The following is a 26519-nucleotide window of genomic DNA, read 5'->3' as shown; positions in this document are numbered from 1 at the left end:
ACCTTCCATTCCCTGGGTTGTTGACATACAGCGGCGGTGGCAACATAACACATTTGTGGGACTTTTTTGCTTTTTGCCTACTGGCCTGACTCGTGTGAAGTTCCACCGAGATTAACACCTAGACCCTTGTGCTGAGATTACGCATGTATTGTGAGTGACAGTATGGATGGTGGTTGTGCAGGACACATCTGCTTTGCGGTGCAGTCGCCTTTACTTCCCCTGCATGCTATCTGTGCTGCAGTAGTGCAGTGCTTTCCTCTCTTGTGCACTCTGGCTCTTGACTCCTTTCTCCACAACTGTTTTTTGCCTCTAAGCTCACAGAATGTTACAACAGCTGCTCTGCGGCACTCACTGTTCTATTGTTTTGTCTCTACTTACCACATTCAAACTCCTCGCAACACGCGTTTTCAGTTTCTACCTTGCTGAGGATAAATCCAGGCTTACAGTCTTCAGGTGGGGAGCATGTTGGTGGGCACACTGGTGACAGCAGGAAAGAGTAAAACAGACACACACAGAGTTAGTGCTGTCTGTGTTTGTAAACAAATGGGATCCAGTACCTGCTAGCACATGTTATAATGACATTACAGGTCACTTAGGAGTCTGTGGCTGCATAGACAATAAGGCTGATGGCCCGGCGCCTTTAAAGGCCCCCGAATTCGGAAGCAACTGGACCTATTCCTTTTACAGACAGAAGGATCGTCATTTCTTACGAAACATGGCCACAACGTCACCCAAACCCTTTTTAAAACATCTTCTGTCTCTTGCTCCTGTTTATAAGTTTGATATTCTAATTGTAGATATGTAGAATAAATGTGGAATCTGTATTTTGAAAGTAAACACAGCAATGTACAGGTCGTAATTTGCTGCAAACACATATTTCAAGCAGTTTAATGTGAGTTACTATCAAAACGTTCTAGCAGGAGGCATTGTGATCTCACTATTCAAAAGTAATAAATAATTACAAAAGAGTAGTGATACAGGACTGAAGTATTTATACATTAATGTGTAGTTGCACTATCACAATACCACTTCATTTTCTGGAATGATATATTTGAAACATGAAATTAATACATTTTTGGGTGCTTTTGTTGCACATAACACACTGGTATAGCTTGCTTTATTAATAGTATGGTTTTGCGTGGCTTTAACAAAGAGACTTCTAATTAAGTGATGAGTTATCACTAAGGGGAAGGGAAAATCCAGTAATTAGCTTATGTGCAATTATGTGAAATGACGAGAAAATGATGCAAAATTACGCATATTTACGTACACTGAAAATCCATCATTTAGTGCCATATAGCATGAAATGCGTCCTTGCATACACTTTTGGGGCAAAAAAGCATTTAAATCAATAGCACATTGAACAACAGCCACTCATGTTCTATTCTTCCTGAGCATTCACGATACATTTTTACCACAAATTGTGCGTTCACCGTAAATGTTTACTGCAAATGCCACATTATTACGCAAAATGGCATAATGGTGTAATTTCTGGAATTTTGCTTCACAATTTTAACGAGAAATTTCCCAAATTATGCGAATTACACCTGCATAATTTAAATTTCGTCCTAACCTAATAATAACTAAGCTTAAATATGTTGATAACTTTTTATTACTAATTAAACAATAGTGAAGATCTGCAGAGGCTGACATTATGATATAATTTCTTCAAAATATGGAGAATACTTCACAGTTCCGTGTAAAATATAGATCTTTATACCATTGCATTTTGTGCAGTATAAATATATTAATATATAAAAATAAATGTCTTTTATTTTTTTTACTGTTTGTTGAATAGTGAGTCAATCTCAGAAATTCTCCGTATGGGTGATTCCATTTCAATCTCTCCTGGTGTTGAATGCTGGGGTATAATAAATGATGGGTTGCAGTATTTTTCCTATGTAATGACAATTTTATTGTCGATTTGTACTTTCCAATATCTAGGACTGTTACTCTTGTTTCGCTTATTTCAAAAGCGAATCTGAAGTAACCTTCTGCAAATTCCATTGCTGTACTAAACCACATGACGAACAAGTCACCTATAGCACAAAGTCGGGTGTTTCCCCCCAAGTTGTTTAATTCCCTTGACACCTTGCACTCTCCTCCTCCCACCAGCTCCATTGTATCGGTTTGCGTAGCTGGAGGCGAAAGGAATGCTCACGGCGGTGCCGTATTTATGTTGGTAAATGTAGTGATTCGACATACAGATGTTGCTCTTCATATATATATTAATTCTTTCTAGTAACATTTGTGCTTGTTTGTATTGCTCTTGGGGGTGTGAATGTGAGCCTACGTGTAGGTCTCCTTTGGATGTTACACCGGATGCTGCTTCAACTCCTGCCTCCCACGTCAGGTTCCACCCTTGGAGCTGGCACTTTCCTAAAGTCTCCGTGCCCCAGATGCAGCTCTAAAAACAATTCTCTGTTTAGTCAAATGTGTTTCGTGTTTAAACCTACAAACTCATCCAGGGCTAACCAGCATTGATGGAAACAGCAACCTCACATGCAATTAGATTTTTAAAATTAGGCATGTTTCCTGGTCCCAAAGAAATAATGTCTCTTTTAAACATTTGTTGTGACATGCCCTTCACCAAGCTGTCAGTGTACACATCATGCTTGGGCGTCAATGTGTGTGCTTACCACAATAGTACCGCGGGCAGCACTCGATGGCAGGGTTGAATACTTCTTCAGCGATTAATCCTAAACCACACTCCAGGGCAGGGGCACAGGGGCCGCACTCTGATGGGAGAAAAAGCAAGGAAGCAGGCATTAGAATATTCTGAACTCACAGGGCTGGTACCCGAGCGGGAGCAAGGCACACTCGCAGGCGACAGAGACACACAAAAGGAGCGCATTCGAGCATCCTTAAACCAGAGGCCTGGTCCTTTCACTAGAAACCAGGGGGCAGAGTTACAAGAAAGTGACTCCGTGCGGAACGCAAGCCATTTGGCTGCGCCGCACTGAGTCACTTTCAAAGCACAGGGACGCGACAAATTTACAACAACATGTCGCATCTCTGTGCTCCCCCCTGCGCTGGCGCACATACTGCTGCCATGCGCCGACGCAGGCATCTTTGCACCATGGTGCAAGGATGCCTGCGTCGTGGCGAGATTGTTTTTGTTAAAGAAGGGCTCCCTTCCTGCACAAAAACAATCAGAAATGCTGTGTTTCAACTTCTATGTGTGCTGCATTAGCACACATAGAAGTTAAAAAACGTAATTGTTTCAATAATTGTTTATGTGCAGGAAAGGAACCCTTCCTGCACATAAACAATCATTAGAGGTGATTTCCTCTTTCTATATGTGAAGCAGAATACTGCAAGCATAGAAAGAGGAAAAGAAAACGAGGAGAAATGAATACATTTCTCCTCGTTGCGCCTCCCTAAGCATCCCCGGGGAGGAGTGTAGCATTCAGACGCATTTCCAGATTTGCGATTCCTCGTAAATCTGCAGATGTGTCAGGTTCCATGGGTGTTGCATGGGAACACCCACAGCAACACCCATGGAACGCCCCTTTCACGCAAAGTGCTGCGCGCAAAGGGGCCATATTTACAAGGACAAGAAGAGTCCCAAAGTGTGACTTTTCCTGTCCTTCTAAATATGGAGCAGTAAAATACGCCACCGGTGCGACACAAAAAGTGACGGACTGGTGGCACAAGGAGCTTGTAAATCTGCCCCCAGGTACGTATAAATGCTGCGCCTTAGAGCAGCCTGACATCAGAAGCCAAGTACATCAATTGCGTGTTAAAGTAGACAGAAACTAAAGGCTAGACCCGCAAAAGGGAGCGGTTTAACAGCAGCCTGAACGCAGAGACCTGGGCTCCAGAGGGGAGCTGGAAACAGGAGTCAGGTATACACACACAGGCTGCACTTACTGTTGCCTGACACCAGAGGCGTGGGCCAGAAACACACAAGGGCTGCACATTGCAGTATCCTGAAACGAGGGGGGTGGCCCTCAAACGGTAGCTGTCTGCTAGAGCAGCCTACACCAGAGGGCAGATCTCCAAATGGGAGTCAAACACACACACGAACTGCACCTTAGAGCAGCCTGAAAACAGAGGCCTGGTCCCAGAAAAAAAGGTAGATATACACACCGGCTGCATGTTGGAGGAGCCAGAAACCAGATGTCTGGTCTCCAGCCGGGAACTAGAAACGCACACAGGCTGCATGTTAGAAGATCCTGAAACCAAAGTGCTGGTCCCCAAATGGGAGCCAGGAAATGGTAGCCAGTCACGCGCACACACACAGACTGCAGTTAGCGTAGCCGGAAGCCATGCTTGGGCCAGGTGCACACAGGCTGTGGTACATCAGACACAGTGGGCATTGAGTGAGCAGCTCAAAGGCAGAGATGTCTGCCTCTCGCCCTGGCACTTTGATTGATAGCCTACGAGAGCAGAGAACATGCTGTCAGGTGTGGTGGTCTTCAGTTGTTTGGAGTGAAAAGGAGGGCTGGGGTCCACTGCTCCCAGCCACCACCCTTCCCTTTCCTGAGACTGCTCCTAACAACTGAAGACCACCACACCTGACAGCCTGTCTGTCATTGGCTCTCGTAGTCTGTTATGCAAAGTGCCAGGACGACAGACAAAATCAGCACAGTGTAAACCCTCAGGTCTGGTCCCCGGCACTGCAAGGGTAACACAAGAGGGACGAGTCTTGGCATGTATGTGACAGCAGTGGTACCCTGGGCAGCTTGGAGGATGATGTGAACTGGAAACGACGTGCTGCATTCACATTCATGATAGGTTGGACGCCATATTCCATTGCAATTAGACATCTAAAGAGAGAAGACTCTTGGAAAACACAGAAGGCCAAAGTTGGGAACAGCAGCCTTATAACCAAGAGCTGCCACGTACACCACAGACCCAAGGCAGGCTGGTTTAACAGGTATCTGAGTGGGAAGCCGGGGATCGCTTGCATTTGCTGTGTAGGGACTGAGCTGATGCAAGGCTGAAGTGCATGATGGGACGGGTACCTGTAAATGATGCGGTAACCTAGGAACAATGTATCTGCCCGTCACAATATCGTAGTTTTAATACCGACCTGTAGGTATCTCGATCTCCCACATCCACTACTAACATATCATCATCGTAAGTGCATGTAGAGTTAAGAAAAGTACATCTAAATTCCCCTGTAATTGCTTATACTGACAAAGGCTGGTGGTCGAGGTTTTTTTTTGTTTGTTGCATATTTATATAGCGCGAACTCGACCCGAAGGTATTGGAGCGCTTTACATGAGCACCGTATTTATATTACACATTCAGGGACCGGGAGATTAAGTGATTTGCCCAGAATCACAGGATGTGGACACGACCCCGAGGCTCGAACCCTGGTTTCCAGCACCAAAGTCGGCAGTCTAGCCGACGGATGTGAAGTCGATATATGTGCCAGGGAGCAGTCGATGCTATTGACCTTGATAGCGTGACGTATAAATTAAAAGGACCGGACCTTGTCTAAAAACCATCAGTGCAGGGCGACTAAATGCGCCTGTTGCACTTCACGTCTCCCAGTACAGTATTTACTTGTGTTCCCGCCCACAGAGTGCATCAAGTAGCTGCTTCTGAAAATAAGTTTGCCCCTCTAACATACTTACACACACAAAATACTTACACACTAAAGGCCAACCGGCAATGACGTGCCAACTTACCACAGGTGACGTTAGGGCAGCAGTCTACAATAGAATCGTGTGTTTCTGGGTGTTCGCCTGCCCTTCTGCACGATGGCGCTGTGCACGTTACACCGTCACAAGGGGGCTGCAATATGAGGCAAAAATGCACAAGAGTAAAAAACAAAGGCTTTCAGATGTGCTTCGACATTCAGCCGCCTCCCTAATGCTCGGGCCATTTCTTATGTGCTCCCAGTCTCTCAGAGGTAGACCGCTTTATTCTGCGAATCTCCTCGTAGAAGCCTCTCCTCTCACGCTCTCAAACACGGAGAGGTTGTCTGCACGAGCCAGCATTCTAGCCTCCCTCGCGCAGGGCTCAAGTCTAAGGCGGGGCCTGGAAATGGCGGCCAGTTCAACGCGGCCACCCGTTAGCAGCTTCTCTGTCACAACGAGCTGAGAGGTCTCCGCTCCTTGGAAACGTCTCCGTCTCACAAGTGCTTGAGCTGTACTTAAACCCCTTTTCTCATGTTTGTAGTGCAGTCTTTGTGCTCCAACAGTGCTGTTTTTTATCACACTGGTCGTGGTGTCCATGTACACTAATAGTGGTGTATTTTCTCACAATAGTGTCTTTTCTTTTTCCACACTGGCAGTGGTTTCTGTACAGTAGTAGTGCTGTCTTTGAACCCTAATTGTGATGTTTTTTCTCACACAAGTGGTGTGTATTTTTAGGTCTCGCGAGCCAAAGGCTCGAAGAGACATTTTGAATATGGGCTTCAAAAAGTGCTACCAGGCCAGCCTAGAGCTACAGTGCATGTGCGCGGGCGCGCGCTTGCACTGCTTACTTTCACTTTCTCGGCCGCTTTGATCGCGATCACGATCACTTTCACTTTCGGGGCTTTGCTGCGCAGACCCAGCCTCCTCTGCCGGCACACCCACTGTTTTCAGTGATTCACCTTCAACGCCACTTGTTGCTTCTTACTTTCCTACCCTTTCTCCTCTACCTTCCTCTCCTTTTAATCTGCCTTCACCGTATATCCTTTGCTCTCCTCCCTTCCTTCTTTACAACCTTCCTTACTTTTTTCATCCTTCCTTCATCCGCTTTCTCGTCTATGCCTTCCATTCTTAAAATGTACGCGGAGTCTGCGCAGTGTCTGCGGGGCTCATGCGCTTCGCTTCGTCCTCTCCAGCATCAGAGCGGTCTGCTTCAGACGGAGAAGGCTCTCACCCTCTTTGTCCACCTCCATTATTGTGCGTGGTTTTTGACATCCGCGTCACCACCCATTTGGCGATTCCTTCATATTTATCCTTGGATATCCCTTGTTTCCCTTTGTGTGTTTTTTTTTTTGGTCAGTCCCCCCAGGGCACAAGCAGGCATCCACTTCTGTCTTTTTTGCTCCGACCAGCTGTCCTGACAGAAGTGCATGCCTGCTTGTGCCCCGGGGGAACTGACACCAAAAACCGTATTTGGTCAACTTTTTGATGAGGAACGGGGAAGGGGCCTTTCATTGCTGTTATGATGTATGTTACTTTATATTCTCTGAGAAGATTCGACATTTATTTCAGGGAATGCAGAGATTTTTTCGAGGAGAAGTGAGCAATAACAGCGCTCCTTGTCAGTCTGTAACTGGGCGTTCATTATGAAAGAATTTAGATTATCCAGTCGCGATTCTATCTTCTTCACGTTCTTTGCCAGGGACTGTAATATTACAATCTGAGAGTCCATTTAGTCAGCATGCACCATTGCCACCTAGCCCATGGTTGTTAGTGTGGTGTCAATGACCGACCACCAGTTCTGTATCTGTAAGTTCATGACTGGTGTGTCAAAGGTGGACTTTTCGTTGTTAACCACTGAGCCAGGGTTATCCACCCTATCTTTCTGTACCAAAGGGGCTTTGTTGCACCTGAGAGATTCTGAGTCCAAGCGGGATCTAGGCTCCTTCTGAGACCCTCAAGTGGGTGAGTGATGAGATTGTTAATTTTTCCGTTTCGTTGTTTTTAATTTATAACGTTCATGACCACTATTACTTGACTGGAGGCCTAGTGGGTCCGTTACCGATAACAATTCTTCATCTCTTATGTACGGTTCCTCAGGTCTAATGAAACTAAAGTCTGTGCCATTGTGTTTTGATTAGGATTGCACGCACACACACACAACCACACACACACACCCCACACACACACACACACACAACCACAACACACAACCACACACACAGAGAACCACACACAAAACCACAAACACACACAAAACCACAAACACAACCACATACAACCACAACCACACACACAACCACACACACACACAATCACACACATACAACCACACACACACCCCACCACACAACCACACACACGCAATAACACAAACACATAACCACACACACAATAACACAAACACAACCACACACAACCACAACACACAACCAACCACACACACAACCACACACACACACAACCACACACACACACACAACCACACAACCACACAACCACACACACACACACACCACTCACACACAACCACAACAACCCACAACCACTCACACACACAACCACAACCACCCACAACCACACACAAACCCCACAACCACACACAACCACACACAAACCCCACAACCACACACACAAACCCCACAACCACACACCCACAAACACACACACAAAACCATACACACACACAAACCCCACCACACAACCACACACACAAAACCATACACACACACAAACCCCACCACACAACCACACACACAATAACACAAACACACAACCACACACACAATAACACAAACACACACACAACCACAACACACACAACCACAACCCACCCCCCCCCCACACCCACACACACAACCACAAGCACACACACACACAATAACACAAACACACAACCACACACAACCACAACTACACACACAACCACAACAGCACACAACCACACACACACACAGAACCACACACAAAACCACAAACACAACCACTTACAAACACACACAACCACACACACACACACCACCACACACAAACCCCACAGCCACACACACAAAACCACACACACAATAACACACACATAATCACACAAACACACACCCAACCACAACACACACCCAACCACAACACACAACCAACCACAACCACACTCAACCACACACACACAACCACACAAAACCACACACACACACACACCACCACACACACACACACAACCACACACACACAACCACACACAACCACAAACACACACAACCACAATAACACAAACACACAACCACACACACACAATAACACAAACACACAACCACACACACAACCACAAACACAAAACCACAAACACAACCACAACCACACACAACCACACACGACCACAACCACACACACCCAACCACACCCACACACAACCACACACACAAACACAACCACACACAATAACACAAACACACAACCACAATAACACAGAACCACACACACAACCACACACAAGCACACACAATAACAGAAACACACATCCACACACACAACCACAACTACACACGCAACCACAACACACACACTACTACACACACAATCACAACACCCACACACAGCCACACACACAACCACAAACCGTTTTCTGGCTGTCAGCATAAATACGCTGTCACCAAACACGATGAACACCTTGGGAAAGTTTGTGAAGTCACCCCCAACTTTGAAACCCCTTGTTGTAGCGGAGTGTGTGCTGTACACATGGCAATACCTTGACACAGCGGACTGTTGCAAGGAATGCTTTGAGCCTCGGAGGCTGACAGACCTCAGTCTGTGCATTAGTTCACCCCGTCTTGGCACTGCATAAAAACAGGATGCCCACTGTCCAACATGAAGTGAGACATTGTGATCGGGGCTGGAGATGCTGTTTAGCAATCTGCTTAGAACATTGTGTTTCATTTAGGGCATTAAACATAAAGGAGCACTGGCAATGCTGATAAAATGGATTTCATTTTGAGTAGTGACTAAAACTTTTTTAAAAGCCTGCTGTACTGAAACAAGCATTTGCAATGCAATAGGTCTCGCATTTGCAAAAGTTTCAGCTATTGACATTGTTCATGACAATGCCTTTTTAATCTATTTTATAAAACAAACACATAAATAAATGGCATTATCATTTACAATGCCAATAGCTAGTGTTGCATTATTATTAACAATGCCAACTGCTCACACTTTTATAATGCGAGACCTATTGCATTGCAAATGCTTGTTAACCTTGGCGGTGGTGTCTGTGTACACTAGTTGTGGTGTTTTTTTCTCGCACTGATGTTGATATCTTTGCAGACTAGTGGCGGTGTCTTTCTACATTAATCGTGATGCCTTTTCTCACACAGGTGGTGGTAGTGTCTTTTCTCACACTAGCAGTGTGTCTTGTCTCGCACGGGTGTAGGTGTCCTTAACATAATTAGTAATGGTGTCTTTTCTCACATTGGTTGTGGTGTCTGTACACTAGTGGTGGGTCTTTTCTAACATTTGTGGTGGCGTCTTTGTGCGCTAGAAGTGATGTCTTCTTTCACAGTGGTGGTGTTTTTTGTCCCACGCTAGAGGTGCATCATCTTTACACTGTTGGTGGTATCTTTTCTCACACTGGTTGGCGGTATTTTTGCAATCGTAATCACAAGAGGGAGGTAGATGCGAAATAGTGGATCCATTCAGCTTCCACTCTAATCACCTATATTCAAGAGAGAGTGGCCACATTTAGCCAGGGCAAATCAATTGATATGAGCTGTCTCCAAAAGAAAACCTGGTTTATTATAAGGAATCTCACCCGCTGGCAGCAGCAGCCCGTTCCCTGCCAAACAGGCGGGCGGGCCGGGCCCGAGGATGGGAGAGGGCGGTGGGGGCTGGAGTGGAGGTCGGGGGATAAAAAAATAAAATAATAGACTAAAACTTACCTTCTCGCCGCCGCTCCCGCCGCATCACGCTCTTCCTGGTTCTAGCCACAGGCTCCCAGAATGCATTGGAGCCAATCCTGAAGCAGGAAAGCAGCATCAGGATTGGCCTGAGCGCCTGCAACCTGCGCCCCCAGGCAGACTGTGAGCCTGTGCCTGCTCTCTCTTCAGCAACGCAGCTGGGGCTGGAGAGAGCTTCACTGCGCATGAGGCCGGCCAAACACCTCATGCGCAGTGAAGGGAGTGCCTCACTCCCCCATCAGCAGTCATTCCCTGGACCCGCCCAAGACTCGTCAGAGTCCTGGGGGTGAGTCGGGGGATAAGAATACACCAGTAACAACAGAGAGGGAAAGGAGGGTCCCAGGGAACAAGTTTAAAGACCTGCGAGGAACATATCCCCTAATTGTATACAATTATAACACAACCAGTCCTCGGGTCTATGATAATGATGTGTGAACCTTACAACGGGATGTGTTCTGACAGAAGTTCTCCCAAAGGGAGAGTTCCCTTTAAGGACGAATACCCTCACTCACCATAGGTGACATGCTTCATCCTATGGGTTTCTCCTCCCAGTGGAAAACCTAGTTCCACTGAGGGCTACAACTCCCTCAATGTGAGGAAGGAGCTCAGGGATGTTTTTATGTAGAAGATGCTACACTCACGGGGATCCTAAAATCCCATGGTGGATCAGGTTAAATGAAAAAACGCAGCGCAAAAAACCAGGAAAAAGTGAATTAAAACTACCTAGTGGAAGCAAAACATTAAATCTTTATTCACTTGCTCGCACTGGTAGGATTAAAAAGCAGTGCAAACAGCAGTATGGAATTAAACTGCTGGATTTGGACACAAGGTCGACATGTTTAAGCCCCAGTGATCTAAAGAAGTATCTGGGCTTTCATCAGGACCAAAAGAAAACTACAAAGCTGCTGCTCAAGGTGATAAACAAAAAAGTACATTTGAGAGATACCAGACCAATAATCTAGTGTATTCTTCGGTATTACTAGAAATACCCACATTTTTGGATATACACCCTCACCTCTACCTGGCAACAGCTCATGGAAGGGGGCCCGCTCTATCCGTCATTACTCCATTGCGGTACAGGAGCTGCGTCCGGAAATTTGGGTATTTCTAATAATACCGAAGAATACACTGGATTATTGGTCTAGTATCTAGAATGTTTTGCTTCCACTAGGTAGTTTTAATTCACGTTTTCCTGTTTTTTGCACTGCGTTTTTTCATTTAACCTGATCCACCATGGGATTTTAGGATCCCCGTGAGTGTAGCATCTTCTACATAAAAACATCCCTGAGCTCCTTCCTCACATTGAGGGAGTTGTAGCCCTCAGTGGAACTAGGTTTTCCTCTGGGAGGAGAAACCCATAGGATGAAGCATGTCACCTATGGTGAGTGAGGGTATTCGTCCTTAAAGGGATCCCTCCCTTTGGGAGAACTTCTGTCAGAACACATCCCGTTGTAAGGTTCACACATCATTATCATAGACCCGAAGATTGGTTGTGAAATAATGATAAAAATACACCGACAATAAAACAGGTTTAAAACCCATTTTATTAATGTTTGTTTGCTGGGGGCGGTTCTCCTCTGCTCCAAGGGAGCATCCGCCGCTGCCCACTGGGTTTTAATACAGTGGCATGCTACATCATCGAGTCCTCGCCTCAGATAAAGGTGTTGGATCTTGGCGGGCTCTATCCCCATTTATTCAAAGGAGGTAATTATGGGTTATTTTTTGTGTAAACAAAGGGTTGGGGATCTAACTTATTAAAACTGTCTTGGGGTGTCTGCAACTGTAAGTATTGTCTCTTTGGTCCCAGGGCTCCCTGACAAGATTAAACACAGGATGTTGATGCCACGAAGAAGTTTTAATCTGCGCTTCACATCAAAGGACTGGTTATCATGTTTCTGCCTTCTTGTGCCCAGTTCAGGGAACTTAGCTGTCGTTGGGACCAAACTTCTAAGATCCTTCCCAAAAATATGTTTTGCATTTTTGGGTGTTACCTCTTACGCTGGCACTTACGTGGTGTGTAGTGCTTGCACACCAACACTCATACCAACATGCCACTCACTTACACAGCCCTTTTAAGGTTACTCCCCAGTCTAGTGCTTATTTTACAGTGGCTATTTGCCTCATAGGGGGTGAGGGGTGGACAGTCTTGTTGTCACACTTTCATTTTAGGATCTTACTAGCATATTCACCCCCTCCCCAATCTAGCACAAGCATCTACAATATGGGGAAGAAACTAAGAAGGTCCTTGGAAGTGGGTGGCATGTTGAACTGGGTACAAGAAGGCAGAAATATGTTGACCAGTACTTTGATGCGGAGCACATAACGGAATTTGTTCCTTCAATATCCTCTTTATAATCTTGAAGGGTTCCCTGGGAATAAAGGAGCAATGCTTGCAGTTGGGTACAGCCCAGGACAAATGTAATAAGATAGACCCCCAACCCTAGATTACACAAAAAATACCACACAAAGAGCCTCCTTGAATGAACAGATACAACACCGGTTTATTAGGCGAGGGCTCGATGATGAAGCATGCCACTGAATTAAAACCCAGTGGGTGAGAGAGAGTCCATATAACAAACCTTGAGGTTTTCATCTGGAAGTAGGTCATATCAATTGATTTGCCCCGGTTAAATGCGGCCACTCTCTCTAGATTATAGGTGGTATCTGTACAGTAGAGATGGTGTCCTTTGTAATTATAGTGTCTTTGTGCAGGGCCTGGTCTGTTCCATAACTCATTATAGAACAGACTGGAATGACTGGCGCCAGTCAAGCTCCATAAAACACAGGCTGGCATAAGGAGGGCTCCCAGGGGCCACATGCACCATCAGTGAGGGGTGCTATGGTCCCGCTGTGCCCAGTAAATTCTGCTCCACCCAGTATTCAGACAAAGCAGCCAGGATAGCTTGAATCCAGTAGCAAAGTGAGCAAGGGACCCACGTCTGGGCATACCCTGCCAACTTAGGGCGAACAAAGCAAACACAAGGAGATAATGGACGGAGTGCTGAAACTTTTCAAACACTCACCCCCAGTCACAGATCTGGGTTGAATCCATCATCATTCTTTAGCTCACTTTGCCAGTACTCAGACAGGCAGATGAACGGTCCGCTGGGACTCTTACCCTCTCCGGGCATAGAGAAATGGCAAGGGCGGTATTGAAATATAAGAAAGACTAGGTGAATGTATCATTTAAAGTCACAACATGGCTGCAAAGTATGCGCCCAGCTTTTGCCCTATACCCTCTGTACAATCGTACTGCTTTCCTCCCTTCCTCATAGCACTGTTCACGTGCTGCTCTCATCACAACTTCCGGGCCTCGTGAATACTATACTGATTGGACAGCTTGTTCTGCCAATGTTCTGACACTTGTAAGCGACAATGAGGGTACTACACACACTACTTTTCTCCACTGCTCGGGTAGTTATTGGAAAGCAGAAGTGGCAAATAGAGGATGAAATGGTGATTGCCGCAGTGTAGAGAAGTAGTGAACACAGTAGGCGTGTGTGCACTTCTTCTTGATGATAGTGAACAGAAAGACCCAAGATTTCTGTAACCTATGCAGAAGTTGTCAGGCGTGTGCAAACTGTCCAGCTGAGACGCCGTACTCTTATGATTTCTGTTTTGAAAGTTTGATGAGCCCGTTGGTGCCACAAACCCAGGACAACCACTCTGCGCCCAAGGCGAGAGTTACTGCTTGTGTCGTGTGTATGCCTGTTTAGAGCAGTAGAGAGAATAAATGCCCCCGTGATCCCAAGGCAGTCCAGCTTCTGTTCTCTCCCCCGCCACCAACCAGCCCTACTTCCCCCAAGCCTAGCCAGCCTGGTACTTACCGGAGGTGTGGGTCTGGGAGTCTGGGGAAAGAAATGGGAGAACAAAAATTAACAAAATCACACATATCAATAGATTATGAAACAGTTTTCATTCTAAGGTTTTGCCTGACATTATTGAACCTTGTATGGACGAGACTAACCTAGCTTGTGTGCAGCCTATCAAGATGGCGAACGTGTTTTATTATTATTAAAATGGCAGACTCTGCTCAGCGTGGAGGCTTCGAATGGTGTAGTAGACACAGGATGTGCAGTACAAATGGAGATACTTGATGGGTGTGGTCGCAAAAGACATCGGGCTAGTCTGAAAGGGGGTCAATAAAGATGGCATGCAAGGCAGAGTGTGGTCAGTAAAGATGGAAGACGAGGCTAGGTGTGAACGATAATGATGACAGGCTGGACTACGCATGCTCCGTGAATACTGGAGACTCGTCTGACAATGACTGAGGAATTGGAGGTCTAGGGATGCTGTGGCCAATCAAGTTGCCAGATTAGACTGGCTGTGAACCATGTAAAATGTGATCAACAAAACCAGTGGTTTAAACTCAACTGAGTATGGTCCATAATGCTTATCCATTAGGGTTATGCACAGAATCCTACACATGGAGGACCACCATTCCCAGCATGGTACATAGAAAAGGAGGCAGCTTACTATAGCCAAAGAGATGACACTCAATGCCAGCAAAGTCGTAAATCATGGCAGGCCAGGCTGATTGCAGCAGCAAGAAACTTACCGTTGTTGAGAACACTAAAAGTAAAAATCAGAAAAAAATAAGTCAGTTTGGAATTCTTTCTCATTCCTAAAAATAAATCTTCACATAAAGCGTGATAAATATATTCATCCACATTTCATTAAAACATGGCATTTTGTTATACTGTAATTTGGATAAGAAGTACAGAACAGCTCCGAAACTATCGTCCCGCTCCCTGTAACATTTGGTCAAGGGCCATTACATTTCCAAATAGCTGACCCGCTAGAAGATGTACAGAAGCTTTGGGTTGTGGCACCTTGCACCCGAGAGGCTGCAGGGCTTATTTTGCCTCTTGATGCCCATCTCTCCACCCAGCACTGCTATTTACTAACCAAACCCTTCATTGTGCAGGCATACAATATCCCTGCACGGTCCAGTTACACACAGAACACCTCCACTACGCAGCAGTAAAAAGCATCTTAGCACGAGCAGTGTTCCTCTAGCCCTGTATTTAGCAGTGTAACTCAGAACCCCTGCACCCTGCAGCGCCACAACCACCCCTGCCTTCAGGAGAGTTTGTGCTTTGTCCATTCCCTTGGGTTTCCTTCATGCTTTAAGCGAAAAGCAGGAGTGCTGGTACTCCGAGAACCCATAAACTCCAATCAAGTGTCTGTCCTGGCACTGAAAGTGTTAAACCGCTTTCTCTGCTAAACAAGCATTTGCTATGCTATAGGTCTCGCATTTACAAAAGTCTTGTAAATGCGAGACCTATTGCATTGCAATTGCTTGCTTGCAAAAGCACCCATGCAACGCTTTCACTTTAATGTCGGCCGTGCCCCTTTCCTTAAACGAGCTGCACCTAAAGAAAGAGGCACAGCCACCATTTAAGTGAAAGCCTGGTATGTGGCAGTTTAAAAAAAAGTAAATAAATAGAAAAAATAAAAACATGCGGACGCGTTTGGCGTTGCAAATAAACCAAAGGCACGGCTACCACTGTATGAAATTGGCATGCCGTGCTTTGAAAAAAAATTAAAGCTTTGCGGGAGAGCGTGTCCTGCGTGCAACATCAGACAGGAGAAAAACATTAAAGCAAATAGTGCGCAGAGGATGTAATTAAAGCCTACCGAGTAGCAACACGTGTAACAGGGGGTGTCCTCATGGGAGGTTACAAAATGAGACAAGGCGGTACTAAGGAGGGACTACTAAGCCTTGACCAATGAAAGGACACAGTTTCCAAAAGACAATGACACAGGGCAATTAAAAAATTTGGGCGTAGAGTGGGCGGGGCTTAAAGTCCATACCTGAATACAGCATACCTCGCAGAGCAGCGCATGCACTGCCCAGGCTCAACCTAAAAAGTGCATGTACTCTAGGACAAAAGTCTACAGCTGTGTGTATCTACTATCCAATTTGCCATTGGTTTAATTACCTTTAACCCCCCACCCTATAACGCTGGTGTGTCCATGTAAGTGTACTTTCAGTGACCACACGGACACTAACATCAGAGCCTCCCAAGGCAGCTCTGGGCTCGTGAACGCTGGATCACCAAAAGTTCACACGATGTGGAAAGGGCATAAAGCCCCAAGACAACCTGGTAACATGACCTGGTGTTACCCTTATCCCACCTTTAGCTTCGGAAGCGACCGCCTGTTTTCTTCTGATTGACTGGAGGAAGGACAAGGAACGACGAACAGCGAAGGCAAAGATAGCTCCTAGATTCTGTTCTTCCTGTTGCTGCTGCTCACTTCATGAGCCCTCACACTTGGAGTAGCAAGTACACAGCAGGGGTATCAAAATGTAAGCCAGGGGTAGGAGCTACTATATATGTTTCCAGTGTGAGCTGCACTCTTTCCCCTAAGCCACTGTGACACATGCGCTCATCTCTCCCAGTGCGCGCTGCACTCTCCCCCTAGGCCTCTGTGACCGTTCCATGCCTCCCTCCCACTGTGTGCAGCACATCTCTCCCTAAGCGACTATGACACACTGCCATTACTCTCAGTGTCTGGTGCACTCTCTCCCTAAGCCACTGAGACACATGCGCTCATCTCTCCCAGTGCGCGCTGCACTCTCCCCCTAGGCCTCTGTGACCGTTCCATGCCTCCCTCCCACTGTGTGCAGCACATCTCTCCCTAAGCGACTATGACACACTGCCATTACTCTCAGTGTCTGGTGCACTCTCTCCCTAAGCCACTGAGACACATTGTCATCTCTCCCAGTGCGCGCTGCACTCTTCCCCTAGGCCTCTGTGACCGTTCCATGCCTCCCTCCCACTGTGTGCAGCACATCTCTCCCTAAGCGACTATGACACACTGCCATTACTCTCAGTGTCTGGTGCACTCTCCCCCTAAGCCACTGAGACACATTGTCATCTCTCCCAGTGCGCGCTGCACTCTCCCCCTAGGCCTCTGTGACCGTTCCATGCCTCCCTCCCACTGTGTGCAGCACCTCTCTCCCTCAGCGACAATGACACACTGTCATTACTCTCAGTGTCTGGTGCACTCTCTGCCTAAGCCACTGAGACACATTGTCATCTCTCCCAGTGCGCGCTGCACTCTCCCCCTAGGCCTCTGTGACCGTTCCATGCCTCCCTCCCACTGTGTGCAGCACCTCTCTCCCTAATCGACTATGACACACTGCCATTACTCTCAGTGTCTGGTGCACTCTCCCCCTAAGCCACTGAGACACATTGTCATCTCTCCCAGTGCGCGCTGCACTCTCCCCCTAGGCCTCTGTGACCGTTCCATGCCTCCCTCCCACTGTGTGCAGCACATCTCTCCCTAAGCGACTATGACACACTGTCATTACTCTCAGTGTCTGGTGCACTCTCTCCCTAAGCCACTGAGACACATTGTCATCTCTCCCAGTGCGCGCTGCACTCTCCCCCTAGGCCTCTGTGACCGTTCCATGCCTCCCTCCCACTGTGTGCAGCACATCTCTCCCTAAGCGACTATGACACACTGCCATTACTCTCAGTGTCTGGTGCACTCTCCCCCTAAGCCACTGAGACACATTGTCATCTCTCCCAGTGCGCGCTGCACTCTCCCCCTAGGCCTCTGTGACCGTTCCATGCCTCCCTCCCACTGTGTGCAGCACCTCTCTCCCTCAGCGACAATGACACACTGTCATTACTCTCAGTGTCTGGTGCACTCTCTGCCTAAGCCACTGAGACACATTGTCATCTCTCCCAGTGCGCGCTGCACTCTCCCCCTAGGCCTCTGTGACCTTTCCATGCCTCCCTCCCACTGTGTGCAGCACCTCTCTCCCTCAGCGACTATGACACACTGCCATTACTCTCAGTGTCTGGTGCACTCTCTCCCTAAGCCACTGAGACACATTGTCATCTCTCCCAGTGCGCGCTGCACTCTCCCCCTAGGCCTCTGTGACCGTTCCATGCCTCCCTCCCACTGTGTGCAGCACCTCTCTCCCTAATCGACTATGACACACTGCCATTACTCTCAGTGTCTGGTGCACTCTCCCCCTAAGCCACTGAGACACATTGTCATCTCTCCCAGTGCGCGCTGCACTCTCCCCCTAGGCCTCTGTGACCGTTCCATGCCTCCCTCCCACTGTGTGCAGCACATCTCTCCCTAAGCGACTATGACACACTGTCATTACTCTCAGTGCGCGCTGCACTCTCCCCCTAAGCCACTGTCACACATACACTCCTCCCTCCCAGTGTGTACAGCACATTTCTCCCTAAACCACTGTAACACATTCACTCCTTCCTTCCAGTGTGCGCTGCATCTCCCCCTAAGCCACTGTGACACATTCACTCCTTCCTTCCAGTGTGCGCTGCATCTCCCCCTAAGCCACTGTGACACATTCACTCCTTCCTTCCAGTGTGCGCTGCATCTCCCCCTAAGCCACTGTGACACATTCACTAGGGTTAGGATTTTACCCCAACTTACTACCGGCATTGAGCACTATTTTCTTAGCTCAAAATGCACGCAAAGTGGTTCAAAACAGCGCTGAATGCAGAACAGGAAAAACGAGCTGCCGTTCACACCCACTAAATGTGCTCCCGCTGTATGAGATTTCATCCCAAATCACTCTTAATAAGGCGAGGAGGACTAATCACTTAATGATCGGAAATTCTATGTCAAAGACTAAGGCAGAATTAGCAAAACTACTCTAAGTACACTGGTGTAATCGAAAATCTGCCCAGGTCCTACCTGTCTCTATATTTCCCAACAGGCCAGTTTACTTGTCGATTCCTAACCCCCCTACGTGCGCCCTTGAAGCTGGCAGTGATGCGCCCACAGGCCCTCACCACCTCCTACAGTCTGGCCTACTTGCAGGATTTCGGGGGTTCTTTCCTCTCTCACTGACATACAGCCTGTCTCATCTGAACTGCTACAAGAGCTTCAGCCGGCTCTCCACTGCCATGTTGTATTACCCTTGTGTGTCTCATCCTCCGCCTTCACCAGGCCCTGTATCTATCTATTGTTGTCGAACTGGAGCTCAACGTCCCCTGTCACTGTGCCAACCTCCACTCCCCTACCTTCCCCCCAAGATCTCCCTGCCCTCCCCTGGACACGGTTTAATACTTACCACAGTTGTGGACTGGACAGCATAAGTTTTCATCTTCAAAGTGTGATGTCCGGGTGTAGCCAGGTTCACATTCAGGAGCGGGCGGGCATTCCGGACACTCTGGAGAGGAGAGGAGGCAAACGCATTGCACTGTTAGTGTGAGTCCCTGGCTGGGAGAATAGAGCACCAAGCACAGTGCTGCTACACTCACACCAACATACATGGCTTCTCTGCTGATCCACACTGCACTGTTAGTGTGAGTCCCTGGCTGGGAGAATACAGCACCAGGCACAGAGCGCTGCTACACTCACACCAACATACATGGCTTCTCTGCTGATCCACACTGCACTGTTAGTGTGAGTCCCTGGCTGGGAGAATACAGCACCAGGCACAGAGCGCTGCTACATCCACACCAACATACATGGCTTCCCTGCTGATCCACACTGCACTGTTAGTGAGTCCCTGGCTGGGAGAATAGAGCTCCAAGCACAGAGCGCTGCTACATCCACACCAACATACATGGCTTCTCTGCTGGTCCACACTGCACTGTTAGTGAGTCCCTGGCTGGGAGAATAGAGCTCCAAGCACAGAGCGCTGCTACATCCACACCAACATACATGGCTTCTCTGCTGGTCCACACTGCACTGTTAGTGTGAGTCCCTGGCTGGAAGAATAGAGCACCAGGCACAGAGCGCTGCTACATCCACACCAACATACATGGCTTCTCTGCTGATCCACACTGCACTGTTAGTGTGAGTCCCTGGCTGGGAGAATACAGCACCAGGCACAGAGCGCTGCTACACTCACACCAACATACATGGCTTCTCTGCTGATCCACACTGCACTGTTAGTGTGAGTCCCTGGCTGGGAGAATAGAGCACCAAGCACAGAGCGCTGCTACATCCACACCAACATACATGGCTTCCCTGCTGATCCACACTGCACTGTTAGTGAGTCCCTGGCTGGGAGAATAGAGCTCCAAGCACAGAGCGCTGCTACATCCACACCAACATACATGGCTTCCCTGCTGATCCACACTGCACTGTTAGTGAGTCCCTGGCTGGGAGAATAGAGCTCCAAGCACAGAGCGCTGCTACACTCACACCAACATACATGGCTTCTCTGCTGATCCACACTGCACTGTTAGTGTGAGTCCCTGGCTGGGAGAATACAGCACCAGGCACAGAGCGCTGCTACACTCACACCAACATACATGGCTTCTCTGCTGATCCACACTGCACTGTTAGTGTGAGTCCCTGGCTGGGAGAATACAGCACCAGGCACAGAGCGCTGCTTCACTCACACCAACATACATGGCTTCTCTGCTGATCCACACTGCACTGTTAGTGTGAGTCCCTGGCTGGAAGAATAGAGCACCAGGCACAGAGCGCTGCTACATCCACACCAACATACATGGCTTCTCTGCTGGTCCACACTGCACTGTTAGTGAGAGTCCCTGGCTGGAAGAATAGAGCACCAGGCACAGAGCGCTGCTACATCCACACCAACATACATGGCTTCTCTGCTGATCCACACTGCACTGTTAGTGTGAGTCCCTGGCTGGAAGAATAGAGCACCAGGCACAGAGCGCTGCTACATCCACACCAACATACATGGCTTCTCTGCTGATCCACACTGCACTGTTAGTGTGAGTCCCTGGCTGGGAGAATAGAACTCCAAGCACAGTGCTGCTACATCCACACCAACATACATGGCTTCTCTGCTGGTCCACACTGCACTGTTAGTGTGAGTCCCTGGCTGGAAGAATAGAGCACCAGGCACAGAGCGCTGCTACATCCACACCAACATACATGGCTTCTCTGCTGATCCACACTGCACTGTTAGTGTGAGTCCCTGGCTGGGAGAATAGAGCTCCAAGCACAGTGCTGCTACATCCACACCAACATACATGGCTTCTCTGCTGATCCACACTGCACTGTTAGTGTGAGTCCCTGGCTGGGAGAATAGAGCTCCAAGCACAGAGCGCTGCTACATCCACTCCAACATACATGGCTTCTCTGCTGGTCCACACTGCACTGTTAGTGTGAGTCCCTGGCTGGAAGAATAGAGCACCAGGCACAGAGCGCTGCTACATCCACACCAACATACATGGCTTCTCTGCTGATCCACACTGCACTGTTAGTGTGAGTCCCTGGCTGGGAGAATAGAGCTCCAAGCACAGAGCGCTGCTACATCCACACCAACATACATGGCTTCTCTGCTGATCCACACTGCACTGTTAGTGTGAGTCCCTGGCTGGAAGAATAGAGCACCAGGCACAGAGCGCTGCTACATCCACACCAACATACATGGCTTCTCTGCTGATCCACACTGCACTGTTAGTGTGAGTCCCTGGCTGGAAGAATAGAGCACCAGGCACAGAGCGCTGCTACATCCACAGCAACATACATGGCTTCTCTGCTGGTCCACACTGCACTGTTAGTGTGAGTCCCTGGCTGGAAGAATAGAGCACCAGGCACAGAGCGCTGCTACATCCACACCAACATACATAGCTTCTCTGCTGGTCCACACTGCACTGCTAGTGTGAGTCCCTGGCTGGAAGAATAGAGCACCAGGCACAGAGCGCTGCTACATCCACACCAACATACATGGCTTCTCTGCTGATCCACACTGCACTGTTAGTGTGAGTCCCTGGCTGGAAGAATAGAGCACCAGGCACAGAGCGCTGCTACATCCACACCAACATACATGGCTTCTCTGCTGGTCCACACTGCACTGTTAGTGTGAGTCCCTGGCTGGAAGAATAGAGCACCAAGCACAGAGCGCTGCTACATCCACACCAACATACATGGCTTCTCTGCTGATCCACACTGCACTGTTAGTGTGAGTCCCTGGCTGGAAGAATAGAGCACCAGGCACAGAGCGCTGCTACATCCACACCAACATACATAGCTTCTCTGCTGGTCCACACTGCACTGCTAGTGTGAGTCCCTGGCTGGAAGAATAGAGCACCAGGCACAGAGCGCTGCTACATCCACACCAACATACATGGCTTCTCTGCTGATCCACACTGCACTGTTAGTGTGAGTCCCTGGCTGGGAGAATAGAGCTCCAAGCACAGAGCGCTGCTACATCCACACCAACATACATGGCTTCTCTGCTGATCCACACTGCACTGTTAGTGTGAGTCCCTGGCTGGAAGAATAGAGCACCAGGCACAGAGCGCTGCTACATCCACACCAACATACATGGCTTCTATGCTGGTCCACACTGCACTGCTAGTGTGAGTCCCTGGCTGGAAGAATAGAGCACCAGGCACAGAGCGCTGCTACATCCACACCAACATACATGGCTTCTCTGCTGATCCACACTGCACTGTTAGTGTGAGTCCCTGGCTGGGAGAATAGAGCTCCAAGCACAGAGCGCTGCTACATCCACACCAACATACATGGCTTCTCTGCTGATCCACACTGCACTGTTAGGGTGAGTCCCTGGCTGGGAGAATAGAGCTCCAAGCACAGAGCGCTGCTACATCCACACCAACATACATGGCTTCTCTGCTGGTCCACACTGCACTGTTAGTGAGTCCCTGGCTGGGAGAATAGAGCTCCAAGCACAGAGCGCTGCTACATCCACACCAACATACATGGCTTCTCTGCTGGTCCACACTGCACTGTTAGTGAGTCCCTGGCTGGGAGAATAGAGCTCCAAGCACAGAGCGCTGCTACATCCACACCAACATACATGGCTTCCCTGCTGATCCACACTGCACTGTTAGTGAGTCCCTGGCTGGGAGAATAGAGCTCCAAGCACAGAGCGCTGCTACATCCACACCAACATACATGGCTTCCCTGCTGATCCACACTGCACTGTTAGTGAGTCCCTGGCTGGGAGAATAGAGCTCCAAGCACAGAGCGCTGCTACATCCACACCAACATACATGGCTTCTCTGCTGGTCCACACTGCACTGTTAGTGTGAGTCCCTGGCTGGAAGAATAGAGCTCCAAGCACAGAGCGCTGCTACACTCACACCAACATACATGGCTTCTCTGCTGATCCACACTGCACTGTTAGTGTGAGTCCCTGGCTGGGAGAATACAGCACCAGGCACAGAGCGCTGCTACACTCACACCAACATACATGGCTTCTCTGCTGATCCACACTGCACTGTTAGTGTGAGTCCCTGGCTGGGAGAATACAGCACCAGGCACAGAGCGCTGCTACACTCACACCAACATACATGGCTTCTCTGCTGATCCACACTGCACTGTTAGTGTGAGTCCCTGGCTGGGAGAATACAGCACCAGGCACAGAGCGCTGCTACACTCACACCAACATACATGGCTTCTCTGCTGATCCACACTGCACTGTTAGTGTGAGTCCCTGGCTGGAAGAATAGAGCACCAGGCACAGAGCGCTGCTACATCCACACCAACATACATGGCTTCTCTGCTGGTCCACACTGCACTGTTAGTGAGAGTCCCTGGCTGGAAGAATAGAGCACCAGGCACAGAGCGCTGCTACATCCACACCAACATACATGGCTTCTCTGCTGATCCACACTGCACTGTTAGTGTGAGTCCCTGGCTGGAAGAATAGAGCACCAGGCACAGAGCGCTGCTACATCCACACCAACATACATGGCTTCTCTGCTGATCCACACTGCACTGTTAGTGTGAGTCCCTGGCTGGGAGAATAGAACTCCAAGCACAGTGCTGCTACATCCACACCAACATACATGGCTTCTCTGCTGGTCCACACTGCACTGTTAGTGTGAGTCCCTGGCTGGAAGAATAGAGCACCAGGCACAGAGCGCTGCTACATCCACACCAACATACATGGCTTCTCTGCTGATCCACACTGCACTGTTAGTGTGAGTCCCTGGCTGGGAGAATAGAGCTCCAAGCACAGTGCTGCTACATCCACACCAACATACATGGCTTCTCTGCTGATCCACACTGCACTGTTAGTGTGAGTCCCTGGCTGGGAGAATAGAGCTCCAAGCACAGAGCGCTGCTACATCCACTCCAACATACATGGCTTCTCTGCTGGTCCACACTGCACTGTTAGTGTGAGTCCCTGGCTGGAAGAATAGAGCACCAGGCACAGAGCGCTGCTACATCCACACCAACATACATGGCTTCTCTGCTGATCCACACTGCACTGTTAGTGTGAGTCCCTGGCTGGGAGAATAGAGCTCCAAGCACAGAGCGCTGCTACATCCACACCAACATACATGGCTTCTCTGCTGATCCACACTGCACTGTTAGTGTGAGTCCCTGGCTGGAAGAATAGAGCACCAGGCACAGAGCGCTGCTACATCCACACCAACATACATGGCTTCTCTGCTGATCCACACTGCACTGTTAGTGTGAGTCCCTGGCTGGAAGAATAGAGCACCAGGCACAGAGCGCTGCTACATCCACAGCAACATACATGGCTTCTCTGCTGGTCCACACTGCACTGTTAGTGTGAGTCCCTGGCTGGAAGAATAGAGCACCAGGCACAGAGCGCTGCTACATCCACACCAACATACATAGCTTCTCTGCTGGTCCACACTGCACTGCTAGTGTGAGTCCCTGGCTGGAAGAATAGAGCACCAGGCACAGAGCGCTGCTACATCCACACCAACATACATGGCTTCTCTGCTGATCCACACTGCACTGTTAGTGTGAGTCCCTGGCTGGGAGAATAGAGCTCCAAGCACAGAGCGCTGCTACATCCACACCAACATACATGGCTTCTCTGCTGATCCACACTGCACTGTTAGTGTGAGTCCCTGGCTGGAAGAATAGAGCACCAGGCACAGAGCGCTGCTACATCCACACCAACATACATGGCTTCTCTGCTGGTCCACACTGCACTGCTAGTGTGAGTCCCTGGCTGGAAGAATAGAGCACCAGGCACAGAGCGCTGCTACATCCACACCAACATACATGGCTTCTCTGCTGATCCACACTGCACTGTTAGTGTGAGTCCCTGGCTGGGAGAATAGAGCTCCAAGCACAGAGCGCTGCTACATCCACACCAACATACATGGCTTCTCTGCTGATCCACACTGCACTGTTAGTGTGAGTCCCTGGCTGGGAGAATAGAGCTCCAAGCACAGAGCGCTGCTACATCCACACCAACATACATGGCTTCTCTGCTGGTCCACACTGCACTGTTAGTGAGTCCCTGGCTGGGAGAATAGAGCTCCAAGCACAGAGCGCTGCTACATCCACACCAACATACATGGCTTCTCTGCTGGTCCACACTGCACTGTTAGTGAGTCCCTGGCTGGGAGAATAGAGCTCCAAGCACAGAGCGCTGCTACATCCACACCAACATACATGGCTTCCCTGCTGATCCACACTGCACTGTTAGTGAGTCCCTGGCTGGGAGAATAGAGCTCCAAGCACAGAGCGCTGCTACATCCACACCAACATACATGGCTTCTCTGCTGGTCCACACTGCACTGTTAGTGTGAGTCCCTGGCTGGAAGAATAGAGCACCAAGCACAGAGCGCTGCTACATCCACACCAACATACATGGCTTCTCTGCTGATCCACACTGCACTGTTAGTGTGAGTCCCTGGCTGGAAGAATAGAGCACCAAGCACAGTGCTGCTACATCCACACCAACATACATGGCTTCTCTGCTGATCCACACTGCATTGTTAGTGTGAGTCCCTGGCTGGAAGAATAGAGCACCAGGCACAGAGCGCTGCTACATCCACACCAACATACATGGCTTCTCTGCTGATCCACACTGCACTGTTAGTGTGAGTCCCTGGCTGGAAGAATAGAGCACCAGGCACAGAGCGCTGCTACATCCACAGCAACATACATAGCTTCTCTGCTGATCCACACTGCACTGTTAGTGTGAGTCCCTGGCTGGGAGAATAGAGCTCCAAGCACAGAGCGCTGCTACATCCACACCAACATACATGGCTTCTCTGCTGATCCACACTGCACTGTTAGTGTGAGTCCCTGGCTGGGA

At 48.8% G+C, this 26519-nt stretch overlaps 1 protein-coding gene across 1 annotated transcript in view; it reads right to left on the bottom strand.

Moving 5' to 3' along the window:
• Positions 1–370: 370 nt before the first annotated feature.
• LOC146809462 (uncharacterized) overlaps positions 371–26519 on the bottom strand; it is a 241788-nt gene continuing 215639 nt past the window's right edge. Inside the window, exons 52-57 of the mRNA XM_085614868.1 lie at positions 19599–19697; positions 15090–15103; positions 14359–14379; positions 5643–5748; positions 2640–2738; positions 371–477 (exon numbers count right to left, since the gene is read on the bottom strand). Coding sequence (XP_085470994.1) covers positions 371–477; positions 2640–2738; positions 5643–5748; positions 14359–14379; positions 15090–15103; positions 19599–19697 — 446 coding nt within the window. The remainder of the gene's footprint in view (positions 478–2639; positions 2739–5642; positions 5749–14358; positions 14380–15089; positions 15104–19598; positions 19698–26519) is intronic.

This window comes from Triturus cristatus, chromosome 7 (genome assembly GCF_964204655.1).
Source record: "Triturus cristatus chromosome 7, aTriCri1.1, whole genome shotgun sequence".
Classification (NCBI taxonomy): Eukaryota; Metazoa; Chordata; class Amphibia; order Caudata; family Salamandridae; genus Triturus; species Triturus cristatus.
This window is presented reverse-complemented; position numbering and strand designations above follow the sequence as displayed.